This window comes from Zonotrichia albicollis, chromosome 7 (assembly GCF_047830755.1).
Source record: "Zonotrichia albicollis isolate bZonAlb1 chromosome 7, bZonAlb1.hap1, whole genome shotgun sequence".
Taxonomy (NCBI): domain Eukaryota; kingdom Metazoa; phylum Chordata; class Aves; order Passeriformes; family Passerellidae; genus Zonotrichia; species Zonotrichia albicollis.
In genome coordinates, this window is record NC_133825.1 from 31,557,091 (window position 1) to 31,569,612 (window position 12,522).

General features: G+C 57.1%; 1 protein-coding gene across 2 annotated transcripts; it reads left to right on the plus strand.

Annotated features, from left to right (window-relative positions):
* The first annotated feature begins 54 nt into the window (after positions 1 to 54).
* On the plus strand, positions 55 to 12,443 carry TMEM150A (transmembrane protein 150A). Of its 2 annotated transcripts, none has more exons than XM_026799582.2 (7): positions 55 to 545; positions 5,281 to 5,328; positions 7,426 to 7,497; positions 7,623 to 7,690; positions 7,822 to 7,949; positions 8,801 to 8,978; positions 10,747 to 12,443. In XM_026799582.2, the coding sequence occupies exons 2-7, from the start codon at positions 5,288 to 5,290 to the stop codon at positions 10,989 to 10,991; spliced, it is 732 nt and encodes a 243-aa protein (XP_026655383.1). In that variant the 5' UTR covers positions 55 to 545; positions 5,281 to 5,287; the 3' UTR covers positions 10,992 to 12,443. The 2 variants fall into 2 exon arrangements, with proteins under 2 accessions (XP_026655383.1, XP_005481346.1); XM_005481289.4 differs by lacking the exon at positions 55 to 545 and adding an exon at positions 2,709 to 3,569.
* Positions 12,444 to 12,522: the final 79 nt, after the last annotated feature.

Below are 12,522 nucleotides of genomic sequence, written 5' to 3' on the forward strand. Positions count from 1 at the left end.
CTTCATATACCAGTGCTCTGTCTGCAGGGAGCACAGGGGGACTTGTCAGCTTGGGGTGGGGGGCTGCAGTGGAGGTTAGCCATCAAGGGACTAATCAGGAATGGTTCCCATCATGGACCAAGCAGAGCTGTGAGATTGGCTCTTTTAGATGGCAATAGTTTACATGGGCTGTAAAATTTCTAGTGTTACATTGGTGTTTACTCATGCACCACCAGGACTGAGAGCAGAGATGAGGACTGAGGAGCAGGTGCTCTACTCATCTGGTCATGGTGCCAGAACAAAGACCTTGGTGGCAGCTCAGCTGCCATTGGTTTTTCTCTGATGAAGAAGAAATCCTTGTTTCCATGGACAGGACTCAGTTGGAGAGGGTGTGAGAGATGCTGGCCTCTTCCAGGGCTAGTGTTTGCCGTGGATTTGAACAACTGCACTTCCCCCCTGGGATCTTCTACTTTGTTTCACGGCAAGATCCATGCAGTGCCACAGTGTCCTCCGAGCTGTGTGAAGCACCAGTGCCTTCTCTATTCCAAGAGACTCTTACAGACTTGGTAAGTGGGTAGAAACTTAGGAGTTCGTTTAAATTGCATGAGAAAAGGTCTGAATATTGCATAATGGAAGAGTAATGTGCATACTAGAAAAGTCCTGGTAATAAATCCTGGTTCCCTAACCCCATTTGTACCATTCCTGGAATATTTTTGCTGCTGCAGCCCTCTTCCTCACCCTCCACTGCCTCTAGATTATGTCTTTCCAGCCCTCAGATGTTTTCATTAATGCATTTGAGTCCTTGTGCTGCTCATGGAGTGCTTCTGTATCCAGCCCCCCCTCTTGTCTTGTCTTTTTGACTTCTATTTGCAGCTCTGTTTTTCTGCTTATTGAAAGCTTTAGATTATTAACTCTTTGTCGGGTGCCTCGATGTCAGGACTGCAGCTTTGATCACCAGGCCCAGGTGGTCCTCTGACTTTTTGGGGTTGTGTCAGCTGACAGCAAAGCTCCATTTTGCCAGCTGCCTTCCGATAGCTGTTTTGGGCACATGCTGTGTTTTAACACATGCTGAGTTTCCAAACCCAGCTTCTACTGAGAGCATTACGTCTCAGACAATTATGGTGCAAAGCAAATGCCACCTGAGAGAACTGTAGGAAGTGGGACTAGAATGGAAGGAATGTTGACTGGAAAGGCAGAATTGCACTTTAAACAGTTTTCACTAGGCTGTAAATAAGAATGGACTGGAAAACCAGAAAAAGAACTTTTTGGAAGTTGTTTGGATTTTGCAAGAGTGAAGTTTAATGTTACAGGGGAAAAAAATCAGGGAAAGTACTGAACTGAAAGGAAATCAGAATCAACTGTCAGGTAGCATGTGCTGCCTGATATGTTAACCACTATATCTCTTAAACTCTATTTGTAAGTTAAATTGCATAAAAGTCAGTCATACTACTAATGGCTGCTGGTGAGGAGTGGTGTTCACAACAGTACCCTTTAGATTTGTCCTAGCATATACTTTTTCTAGTCTTGGACTTTTTTCTCATTTTTACTCAGGGTCTGACTAAGTATTTTCCAGAGGAGGCTGAACAGACATCACTGTGTGTTGGATTTACCTGCCTCTTCTGTTCCCATTTATATCAAGGACTTCTACTGCTAAAACAGAATAGAAATATGTACTGGGATTTAGCAGATATCTGTAGAACACTTTACTCTGGAGCTGGTGTTTTCCTCATTGGTATGAAGTTACTTGTGTGAAAAGTCCTATGGAATGACAAGCCCTGACTATAAAACATACATTTGGCACTGAAACATGTGAAACAGAAGCACTGCTGCTTTCAATTTCAATTTAAAAACTGAGTCTGAGCATACTCAAAAGGTCTGTAAAAAGATTTCCAGGACGTATCAACAGGGAACTGGCTTTTTTAGAAGTTACTCTCAGCCCTTTAAATGCCAGCTGTTGAACTCCTCTGGAAAAATGTATGCCTGTTATGGAGGGTGATGTGTTCTGAAGCCACTGTGCCTGGCATTTTCGGCCCAGCTGAGCAGAAGGCAGCCCGGCGGGGCTTGTGCTTCTCGCCTGTGGCCCCGGAGTGATCCGAGGCTGCTGGAGGCGGCAGCCCCGCACAGCGGGCACGGTTCCGTTGTCCGTGAGCTGTGGAGGCTGCCGGGAGAGGGAGGGCTCGGCCTGCTCCCGGCGGGCGGACAGGAATGCGCGGGGCAGCTTTGGGAGCACAGCCGGCTCGGGAGCAAAGCTCTGGAGTGCAGCTCTTGCCCCTATCTGATGGGCTGAACAGCGAGGAGAGACCCTGGCCCCCTGACGAGGCTGCAAGGGACGATGCGATCCCCCAAGACTACAATTCCCAGTGTGCAGTATTGCTCCCGCGGTTGTGTAACATGCGCCCTGGCCCGGGAGAGGTGGTGGGCAGCCAGCGCTCCTCTCCCACACCGGCCAGGGTCAGAGCTGTCCCCGGGCAGCTCCTCTCTGCAGAAGGCAGAGAGAAAGGGCAGGCATTATGAGCACAAATGCTCCCTTCTCAAGGGGTGTGCACACCGCTTGGCGATGGAGGATGTGTTGGGACTTGAAAGCACATACCCACAAGTAGCCAGGGGCCAAGAGGGCAAGTTCCTGCTGAGTTCCCAATAGGGTAATGGGACGCCCGTGGCGTTACCACAGCCCTGCTCCTCTGCCAGGGGAAGTTGTGCTTCCTTTCCTCACGTTTTCTGTGTGAGAAAAATGGAAATTTCTTTGGGCAGCAGGGTTGGCTGCTAAACTTAATCCCTAGTTGTAGAAAGCGTCTGGAAAGAGAGAGGTCAGGGTAACCGGGTCAGGAGTGTGTGCAGGCACTGGCTGGCAGTGTGCCTGCAGCCATTTAGTGAGAGCACAAGGACAGTCACTCCTGGCGTGCAAACAGAGCCTTGTCCTCAGGACAGGATGCTGAGCCCCATGGAAGAAGAGTGAACTAAAGCGTTCGGGCACAGACAGCATCACCTGGAGCCGAGGGGGGTGAGGCCCCCAGCCCTGCAGCCGGCTGTCGATGCCCGGGTCGGCCTTGGCCGAAGCTGTTCGGGTCCCCAGCTCCCGGGAGGAGCGTTCGCCGCTGAGCTGAGCCTGCCCTCCCCTGCGCTCTAGGGGAGCCTGTCCCTCGCTGCGGCTCAGCCGAGCGCGCTGTGGGGCCGCCCGCCCCGCGGAGCCCGGCTCCGTGCCGTGCTGCTCCCGGCTGCTCTCCCCAGCACCGACCTGCTCCCCGGGCCGGCAGCGCGGCCGCCACGTGGCGCCGGGGCCGCGCCGGCCCGTCCCGCTCCCTGCCGCCGCCGGACGGGGCGGGCCCGGCCCTGCCGACGAGCGGGACCCGCGCTGCCCCGGGGCGGGGCCGGCCTGGGCTGTCCCGGCGCCGCTCCGCACGGCCGGAGCCGCTCCGCCCGCCAGCCCGGCCCCGGCCCGACCCCGTCGCCCATGGGGAGCGCGGCCCGGCGGCGGCCCGGCGGCCCCGCTCGCCCGTAGCCCGGCGGGGCATGCCAGGCCCCAGGATGCCGGCCTGGGGGATCCTGCCCGTCACGCTGCCCGCCTTCACCATCACCGGCATGTGGATCGTGTGAGTGCCCCGGGGTCGCCGCCAGTCCCCCACCCACGGGCGTTGGGGCCGGGGCCCGGGCCGGGTGCTCCGGGATGACTGAGGGCCGGGGGTTGGAGGATGCTTTAGGGTGGGATGCAGCGGGCTGGAGGTTGCGGGGAGACTTCTGGACCCTCAGGGGCTCCCACAGCCGCCCTGCGTGGTCTCCGCGTCCCTGCAGCAGCGCTGGCATGTGCCTCCATGTCCTTAAATCCCTGACACCCTGCGGAATTGCGCACCCCCGTCCCGGCCTGAGTGCTCAGGTGGCCCGGGGACGGCACTGGGAGCCACGCCACTAGCCCAGATACTGCAGCCCCGGGCTGCGGTCCGTGTGTGGGCACCCATCCCATGTGCTGGCTGGCTGGCTGGATGGATGGGCCTTGTGCTAGGAGTAGAGGCTGTGTCACTTGGGTGAGCAGTACTAGTCCACTCCAGCAGTCCATTTCTCAGGCCTTAACACAGGTAAGCAGTGGATGAAGGACTTTTCTCAAAGGCATCAAGAGGTTCAGTATAGGTGGTGGGACTTCCTGGGGTATGGGATGGAGCAAATGCACCCCACATGCATGCTGGTCTTCACGACAAAGCCGATTGTTCCTGGTGCTAGGAACTTATGCTGCAAGTTTTTCCCTCAGACACCTTGCAAAGCATGGGCTGTCTCCCGTGAGTGACCCTGGGGGCAGATGGCCCTCCGGACCAAAGCAGCACAGATTGGAGTTGCTGCTCATGATCCTCACAGCCTGAGTTGCCCTGGGAGTGGCTCTTTTGAAGACCTGTGCTGGGTGATGGCTCGGTGAGGGTTCTGCTCCTTGGTGGCTGGGAATGCTGTTCCTTGGTTTCCCTCACCTGTCCTGCTCTTTGCCTCTGTTCTGGGATCATCCTTTTGCAGCCCAGCTGTTACATGGCCAACTCGGGCAGGAGAGGAGTTTTCATACTGGTGTTGGGGCCTATTTTTAACCTGAGCTGTTCACAACCACCAGTGATTTGAACAACAAGGTGCTGCCCACTGCTGTGGCTGCTGGGCAGGAGAGCTCCTGGATGGCTGGGGTGGGGGCCATGGGGCTGAGAGCCCTTGCAGTGGAGCAGGATGCATGTCATGAGCCCCCTGTTACACTGACTAAGGCACAAGGGTGACTCTACAGCCACATGCTTGATGGAGCTGCTCTCCCCACGATGCCCTCCCAAGGCACTGGCTTTTCCAGACTTCCTTTAGCTCATTGCTGGCCAGCCACGGGCTGGGGGAAGCACGGCAGGGCCAGCACCATTGGGTACCACCTGGCACAGCTGCAGGCTGGTGGACAGCCCCGATGGCAGGGGCATGCCAGGGAGGCTCTGTAACAGAGCAGTCCCCCAGAGCCTGTGGAGCACAGCAGCATGATGGAGAAGAGGCCCCACAGAAGCAACTGCACTGAACTGGAGCAGGAGGTGGCTCTCAGCAGGGATGGAGGTACAAGGCAGGGGAACCTGGTCCCAGCAGTGGCAGTTCTGTGGAGTACATGCTCATGCACTTGTTTTTCTTTTTCCTGCTTTGTAAAGCTGGGAGGTGCCACAGGATGAGTGCTGGCCCTGGCAGGCACTGAGGGCCTGTATCCTCTGCTCTGGCAGCTTGTCCCTGGGGCTGCTCTGGGTGCTGGCAGGGAAAGGGGGTGCAGGGAGGCGGGTGGCTGTGGTAACCCTGTTGTTGTCTCTCCTCCAGATATGCCATGGCACTGTCCAACAACCACATCTGCCCTGTCCACAACTGGTAAGGCCTGCAGGGAAGCAGGGACATTTTGGCACATCCTGGCTTGATTAAAGACCTCATAATACCAAGTCCCTCCATACCTGTCCCACTTAAAGTATGCCAAGCTGTGCTAGACCACTGGGTAGCTGAGGCACTCCCTGCACCCTGACTGTGATGAAGGGGGGTTGGGGATGGTGGGAGCAGTAAAGGGGCACAGAGCTGCCTTCTTCCCTAACAGACTTGGTGGTGATGGGGTGCAAATGCCACAGGGCACATGCCTCCTGCCCAGCCCAGTGGCTGTTGGGAGCAGAACAGCTTGGGGTCGAGCTTCAGTCAGGGCTGGGCTGCCCTCCCTCCCCTGCTCAGGTTCTCTGTGGTAACAGCCTCTGCTGCAAACCAGGCAGGGGAGAAGGAGGCCTTTCAGAAAACACAGCATGGAGAAAGTATGAAAATAAGTGGTCAGGGAATTACAGAGGGCTGTGTGTCTCCATGGAAAAGGTTGTGACTTGCTTGCTTGAGGCTAAATCTGGCAGTGCCAGGGGGATGGGATGGTCCTGCAGCACCCAGACACCCCATGGACAACTGCCTGCAACACCCCCAGATGGGGGATGAGGCGTGGAAGAGACAAGGGCTGGGAAAAGAAACACTGTTTGGTCTCTTGGCAACTCCTTCTGCAGGGCTTTTGGCTTGTAGTGTCGCCTTAAAAATCTGCCCAGGAAGATCCATGTTAGTTTAATTCTTGCTGGAGTGTTTGAAGAAGTGAAAAAAAAAAAACCTGCTGCCATTTCCTGCCTGATGGCTGATTCTGCCCTGGGAAGAATGTGTGTGTCGGGTTGTCTCTGCCGCACAGCCAGCCCTTAATGACAAATAATGCTTCCCAGCCTGGGGCTGCTTGCTTTAAACAAAATAATAATAAAAAAACCCTCCCAAACCAAACACAGCCCCAAGAGCAGCCTTTGAGGAGGCCTGGGGCTCCACGCCTCGGTTTAGTGGTTGGAAAACAAAGCCACCAGTAAACTGAGGAGACTGAAAAAACATCAGAGCTCAGCCCAGCCCTTTCCAAAAAGGCTTTTTTAACCATGTGCTCGCTGCATTGCTGGAGGTGATGGATGGACAGCCTGGGCAAGGGACAGGGCAGCACTGTCCCCCCACAGCTCCCCCCACAGTGCTGTCCCCCCTCAGTCCCCCTGCCACGTAGGACTCGGGGTACCTCAAGAGGCCCTTTGGGGCAGAGAACTCTGCACTCGCTACCTGTGGTGTGAGCAGGGGTTCCACTAGGCCATGCCAGGCAGAGGTGCTGGATGCATGGGTGATGCTGCAGCAAAGAGACACAAAACCCCAGTCCAGTGTGTGCCAGCTCCTGGGAGAGCTGTGAGGCTGAGGGCACATGAACCCCGTGGTGGAATTTGGTTAGGGTTGCAGGCAGCAGCTGTGGTACAGGAAGGCTGATAAGAGCTCGGGGTGCTGGACTCACGGGCTCTGTGGGTGCAGGAGGTGCTCCCAGCGCACTGTGGTGGGTGCAGGCAGCAGAGAGAGCCCTGCCCAGCCCGGGTGCACTGCTGCTGAGCCTGGCTCCAGGGCAGCCTGGGGCTGGCTCTGGTCATGCTGTCCCTCAGGCAGTGCCTCCCATCTCCTGCCCTCCCAGGTGCGGTGGCACTGCCCTGGGGGTGCCTGTGGCTGTGGGGGCCATTCCCTGCATAGCTCAGCATTCCAACCCATCCGCTGCAAACCTGGAGCAGTCAATGGCTGCATGCCCGGCTTCTCTGGTGCTTCCATGCGGGGAATATGTGAGGGGGCTGGCAGGTGGGTGCTCCTGCTCCTGTCTGGGTGTGGGGCTGCCAGAACCCCCTGAGCCCACACCCGGCCCGCACAGCCTCTGCCCTGCCTCACAGAAGGGGGCTCTGGGTGAGCAGCAGAGCCAGCAGGGGGACAGGCTGTGGAAACACAGGCATGATTGTGCCTGTTGGGCAGTGGGTCACTCCCTGGAGGTTGTGGGCACATCCCTGGGTTTGGGCTGAACTCACTGCACAGCAACTTGGCTGCCCTTACAGGGCAGGAGACAGGAGGGTCCTGGGCAGCGTCTGGGCTCTCCTAACCCTGTTCCTTTGCTGCTGGCAGGAGTTACAACCAGTCCTGTGACATGGACGGCCCCAGCTCCTGCTGCACGCTGGATCACATCCCCCTCGTCAGGTGAGCAGCCTCAGCATGGGGGCAGAGCTGCTCTGAGACCCCTCCAGGGCAGCCCAGGAGGGAGCCAAGCATACAGCCCAGTGCCCCCTGTCTGAGTGCTCTGTGGGTCTTGTTTGTCCCCACAGCAAGTGTGGCACCCTGCCTCCCGAGAGCTGCTTCTTCAGCCTCATCTGCAGCCTGGGCTCCTTCATGGGTGAGTGCCTTCTGCTGCTGGGGAAGCAGGGCTGGGAGAGGCTGCCCTGCACCCCCCAGCAGCATGGGGCAGCAGTGGATGAGGGGGCTGCAGGCAGTGGCATGTGACAGGGCTGTGTTTCCCTCCCGCAGTCATCCTGGTGGGCCTGCTGCGCTATGCCCACCTCCTGGAGCGCCTGGGGCCGTCCCTCCTCAACACCCTGGGGCTGGCCACTGGCTGGGTCTGCGCTGCTGGCCTCACCATGGTGGGCAACTTTCAGGTAAGGCATCTCCTCGGGAGCCCCTGGGGTAGGGGGCAGGAGAGGGCCTTGGCTGGGGGAGCAATATCTGTGCTCAGCAGGGTAGGGTCTGGGGTTGTCAGTTTGGTCCAGCGTCCCATCCATGCAATCCTTCCCTTCCCCTGAGTCAGTGCCGTGCTTCCCAGGGTACTGGGTGTCCTCTTTGTGTATTCATAGTTCAAGTGCAGATTAAGCTGCTGGGTTTCATTAAACCCTTACCTGAGCCCCTTCTGCACTGTCTGTCCTCTCCATGGACGTGTGCAGGGACATGCTGTTCAGGCTGCTCCTGATCCTGCCCAGGGGACGATGCCAGGAAGCTGTCGGGGCAGAGCCTGTGCTCAGGGGGAGCGGAGCGGGCCCAGCTTGGCAGCGCACGAGGTGCTCAGCCCCTGCCTGCTCTGCCAGGCCCCGGGCTCCCGGCAGCCAGTCCCTCCCCTTGGCAGGAGGCTGCTGCCCACACCAGCCCCGGGAGGAGCTCTGCAGGCCCCGATCCCCCTTGCAGCCCTGCCGTGGTGAGCGGCGCTGGGCTGTGACCCTCGGGAGGGGTGCAGGCAGTCCCTGATGCCGCTCAGGGCAGAGGGCAGCCCCTGCCCCTGGGCACAGCAGGGCTGCTGGCCCATGGATAAAAGAAACAGAGCTCTTTGAGATCCCAGCAGTAGATGGTGGATCCAAGTCTGCTCTTCAGCCAGGAGTCAGGCACAGGGTGAGCTGCCTGGACCTGCTCCCAGCGCTGTCTGCATCCCTTCCTGGGCCGGAGTGCAACTCCTGGAGCAAAGTCACGCTGTGATAGGCAGTGTCCCACGGAGTTGGCAGTGATGACTTCTTCCCCACAGGTGGATCACGCCAAGGTGCTACACTACATTGGGGCAGGGGTGGCCTTTCCCACCAGCATGCTGTTCCTGCTCCTGCAGTCCATCCTCACCTACCGCATGGCTAAAACCCGAGGGCAGTACTGGACCGGCCACTTGCGGAGCATCCTCACCATCGTGGCCTTCTTCACCCTCGTCTTCAGTATCCTGAAGGGTGTGAGAAGAACATTGGGAACTGGCTGGTGAAAAGTGGTCCTCACAGTGGGGTATATGCCCCAGATTCTCTATCCTTTGGTCTAGCAATGAGGCATGGTGCCAGGAGAGGAGCTGGGCAGGGCACGGAGGGTGGGCAGCTCCCTGCAGGTGTAGGCTAGAGGAGCAGCAGTACCAGGGCTGGGCAGGGGCTGAGGAGGGGAAGGGATGCTGGTGGGTGTCCTTGGGGTGCTGGCATGCCCCAAACCAGCTGTGCCCTGGCTGCTGCAGCCCAGCCACTGCTGCAGGCTCCAGTCACACACCACTCAGGTCTGGTTAATTGTTGGGCTTCTTTAATGGGACCAAGGTATTTTGAGCCCTTGGCAATGCAAAGTCCATCTGGGTTACCTCTCTGAGCGAAGCTGAGTACAGAAACACTGTGTGAAGGTGCCAGGTGGGCACATGGCAGCACCTCTGCCAGCCAGAACTTCTGGGCACTCGCCAGCCAACCTGCCCATGGGACAAGGAAGGGTTTGGTGAGCAGGTTAACGGGGCTGCAAACACTTTACCAGGGAGAGAGGTCATGGCATCAGGTGGGCTGGAGCTCAAAGAATGATCCCAAGTGCATGGCTGAGGAGTGAGGAGTTTATTTGGGACTGAGGTTGAGGATAAATTGGGAAACAAGGTAGTGGTTATTGGGCAGGAAGGAGAAAAAGCATGCAGTGTCCATGGATCCCAAAGAGGCTGGCTGGGGTCTGTCTGAGATCGGCTGCAAAAGAGGAGCCTGGGGGTGCTGGCAGGCCTGTCACATATCAGAGGGTCCTGCTCTGATGACAGACTGGGAACTGGGAGAGGCAGGACTGCTGCAGGGCCATGCCAGCTGGGAGGGACAGGAAGGGCATGTAAGGACAAGGAGGACAGGAGTGGTGCCCATCTGCTGTGGCCATTCTGCTCTCTAAGCTCTGGGACTGGCAGCGGGCAAGCAGCAAGCTGTGGTGTGGACAGTGTGGGGAGAGGGCTGGGATCTTTCTGGCGTGGGAGGGGTGAGTTGAGGGCTCTGCACTGTACAGGTCAGGTCCCTGCTTCTGCAGCTCTCCCAGATCTTGGTCTCCCTTGCAGAAGGGATGGTACTGCTGGAGGCTTTGCCTGGAGGGCTGGGGAATGTACCTCCTCCCCTCACCCGCAGTAGCTCTTGCAGTAGGTTTCCCTGCAGATTTTTGGTGGGGATGAGAGAAGGATAAGAAAATTCTGGTAGTGGTAGGATCTGGAGGAGTGGGAGCAGGCACCATCTCTGGGGTGGACCAGCCTGCAGCACAGGAGGACAGGAGGTGCTGCAGGACTGAGGTGCAACAGTCCAAACCATGTTTCAAAGGTAGAGTTTTATCATCTTTGACTGCATCCTATGACAGGATGGAGAACACCAGCCTCGCTTGAGGATGAGAAAAGGAGTTTGGGGAAGATGAGCATCTGGGCACCTGGCTTGCACTGAGACCTGCAGCCTGAGCTCATCCTGCCCTGGCCTCTTCAGATAATCCCAGCCTGGCATCAGTGATTTATCAAGGCTGGTTTGGGCATGTGTGCCACCGCTTCACCTGTGCCAGGGCCCTTCTGGTGCTGGGAGAAGCATGTGGGGGTTTCTCAGTGTTAGGAGTGGTGGTGGTGTAGCTGTCCTGCAGAGGATGGGTACTCACGTCCACCCCAGCATGCAGTAACAGTGGGACATGGCTCTCTGGGGTGGATGGAGTTCACTGTACTATCCTTGACTGGGATACCCTCAGGTGGTGTGTTCTTCATCCAGGAGAGCTTTGTGCTACAGCACGTGGCTGCCTTGTGTGAGTGGATATTCATCATTGATGTCCTGGTTTTCTACGGCACGTTCACCTTTGAGTTTGGGGCCATCTCCACAGACACATTCCTGGTCCTGCTGAAAGCCAGCCGGGCCCCCAAAAGTTACAAAGGCGAGAGCAGCCTGTCCAGTACAGCCCACGTCCACAGCCACGTGGAGGGCCTGGCTATGGCCTGACCCGCACAGGAAGCAGCCCACAGTGGAGACCCCAAATTGGGCTCTGCCAGTGACTCCCCACCTTGAATATTTCTGAAAACCCCGCTGCTGTGTGTTTGTGTGTTTGTGTGTTTGTGTGTGTGTGTGTGTGTGTGTGTGTGTGTATGTGTTTGTGTGTGTGTGTTTGTGTTTATGTGTTTTTGTGTGTGTGTGCATGTTGGCCTGGTGTGCCCTCCACTCTCAGCAGGAGCTGTGTCCAGTGCTCCTGTGGCAGCTGTTGCCCCTGCAAGAGCTGTCCCCTCCCTGCCCACAGGGTTTGGGGTCACTGCTGGGCTGTGGGGATGCCATCCTGGTATCAGCAGAGCCAGGATCTGCCCCTGAGCCTCTGGGGTAGCCTGGTGTGAGTCAGGCTGCTGAAGGCAATCGAACTGAAGCTTCCTCCTGAAAGGGGCATGGTGGGCTGGAAGGGGACGATATCTGTGTTCTTCCCACCTCCATAGGGGTAAGCAAGCCTTCCATCTGGCTATTGTGACTGTCAGAGGAGCCAAAAACACAGAGTGCCTTTTCCCTTGGGAAGTGACTGCACTGCCAGTCTGTTTGCAACCCCATTGAGGATGGCAGCAGGGCCTCTCCCTCCTGCCTTCCCAGGTGGGGGTGGTGTCTCACTCTGTTGCAGGATGGCACCAGCAGCCCCAGCTGGACTGTGCTGACCCCCTGTGCCCCATGCCTGGGCTCTCACTGCTCAGGCCTTCTATGCCATCAGTCAATGGCTTTTCCTGCATTTTTTCAGCTTTGAGAATTGCTGAGGCAGGTTTCACCTCCCTGGTCACAGCATTTCCCTGCTTCCAGCTAATTTGGGAAATGAGTCTTCAAATTTACCATCATACAGGGGATGTCCTGCAGGCACCGTGCCTGCTGGCCAGGGGACTTCTGCTCTGTGCTGCTGCCAGCCCAAGCTCTCCCAGGGAGTGCAGCCATGGAAAGGGGGAGCACTTCTGTAGGAACAGAAGAAGCGTGTGCCCCCTTCTTCTGGGACTCCCAAATCCATCCTCTGTTGCCTTGGCCGATGCCTGCCTGGCTGGAGCTCATCCCGCTCAGCCGCAGCATCCTTGGCGTGTCCTGCGCAGGGGGCTGAGGTGTCGAGGGCTGTGAGTGCTGTGTGTGCGTGCATGTGTGTGCATGCATAGATCTACAAATATATATATATATATACACGTACATATATATATATATATATATATATAGTCCCCTTGTCCCTGGAGAGGGGCATTTACTGCTGCTGCTGCTGCGCGCATTGATCAAATTGGGCTTTCCTATTTGCCCACTTTTTCCAAACCGGCCTGTAAATCCACCAGTATATGTAGTTCAAAGAGGAGCCTTTCTGACTTTTGTATCTAATATATTTTTTAAAAAGTATATATAAGGACAACAGTGAATTTACAATAATAAAAGTGAAAATCGTCCATGGGTGAGGCAGACTCTCCTTCCCCGCTGGAGTAGCAGCTGGCCTTGGGAATGGCCTTGGGAATGGGGTGAAGGGTCCTGTCCCCTC

Coding starts and splice junctions, on each gene's coding strand:
- TMEM150A (XM_005481289.4), top strand. CDS start 3,490: ATGCCAGGCCCCAGGATGCCGGCCTGGGGGATCCTGCCCGTCACGCTG. Junction 7,498..7,622: donor GATCACATCCCCCTCGTCAG/GTGAGCAGCCTC, acceptor TTGTCCCCACAG/CAAGTGTGGCACCCTGCCTC. Junction 7,950..8,800: donor CCATGGTGGGCAACTTTCAG/GTAAGGCATCTC, acceptor TCTTCCCCACAG/GTGGATCACGCCAAGGTGCT.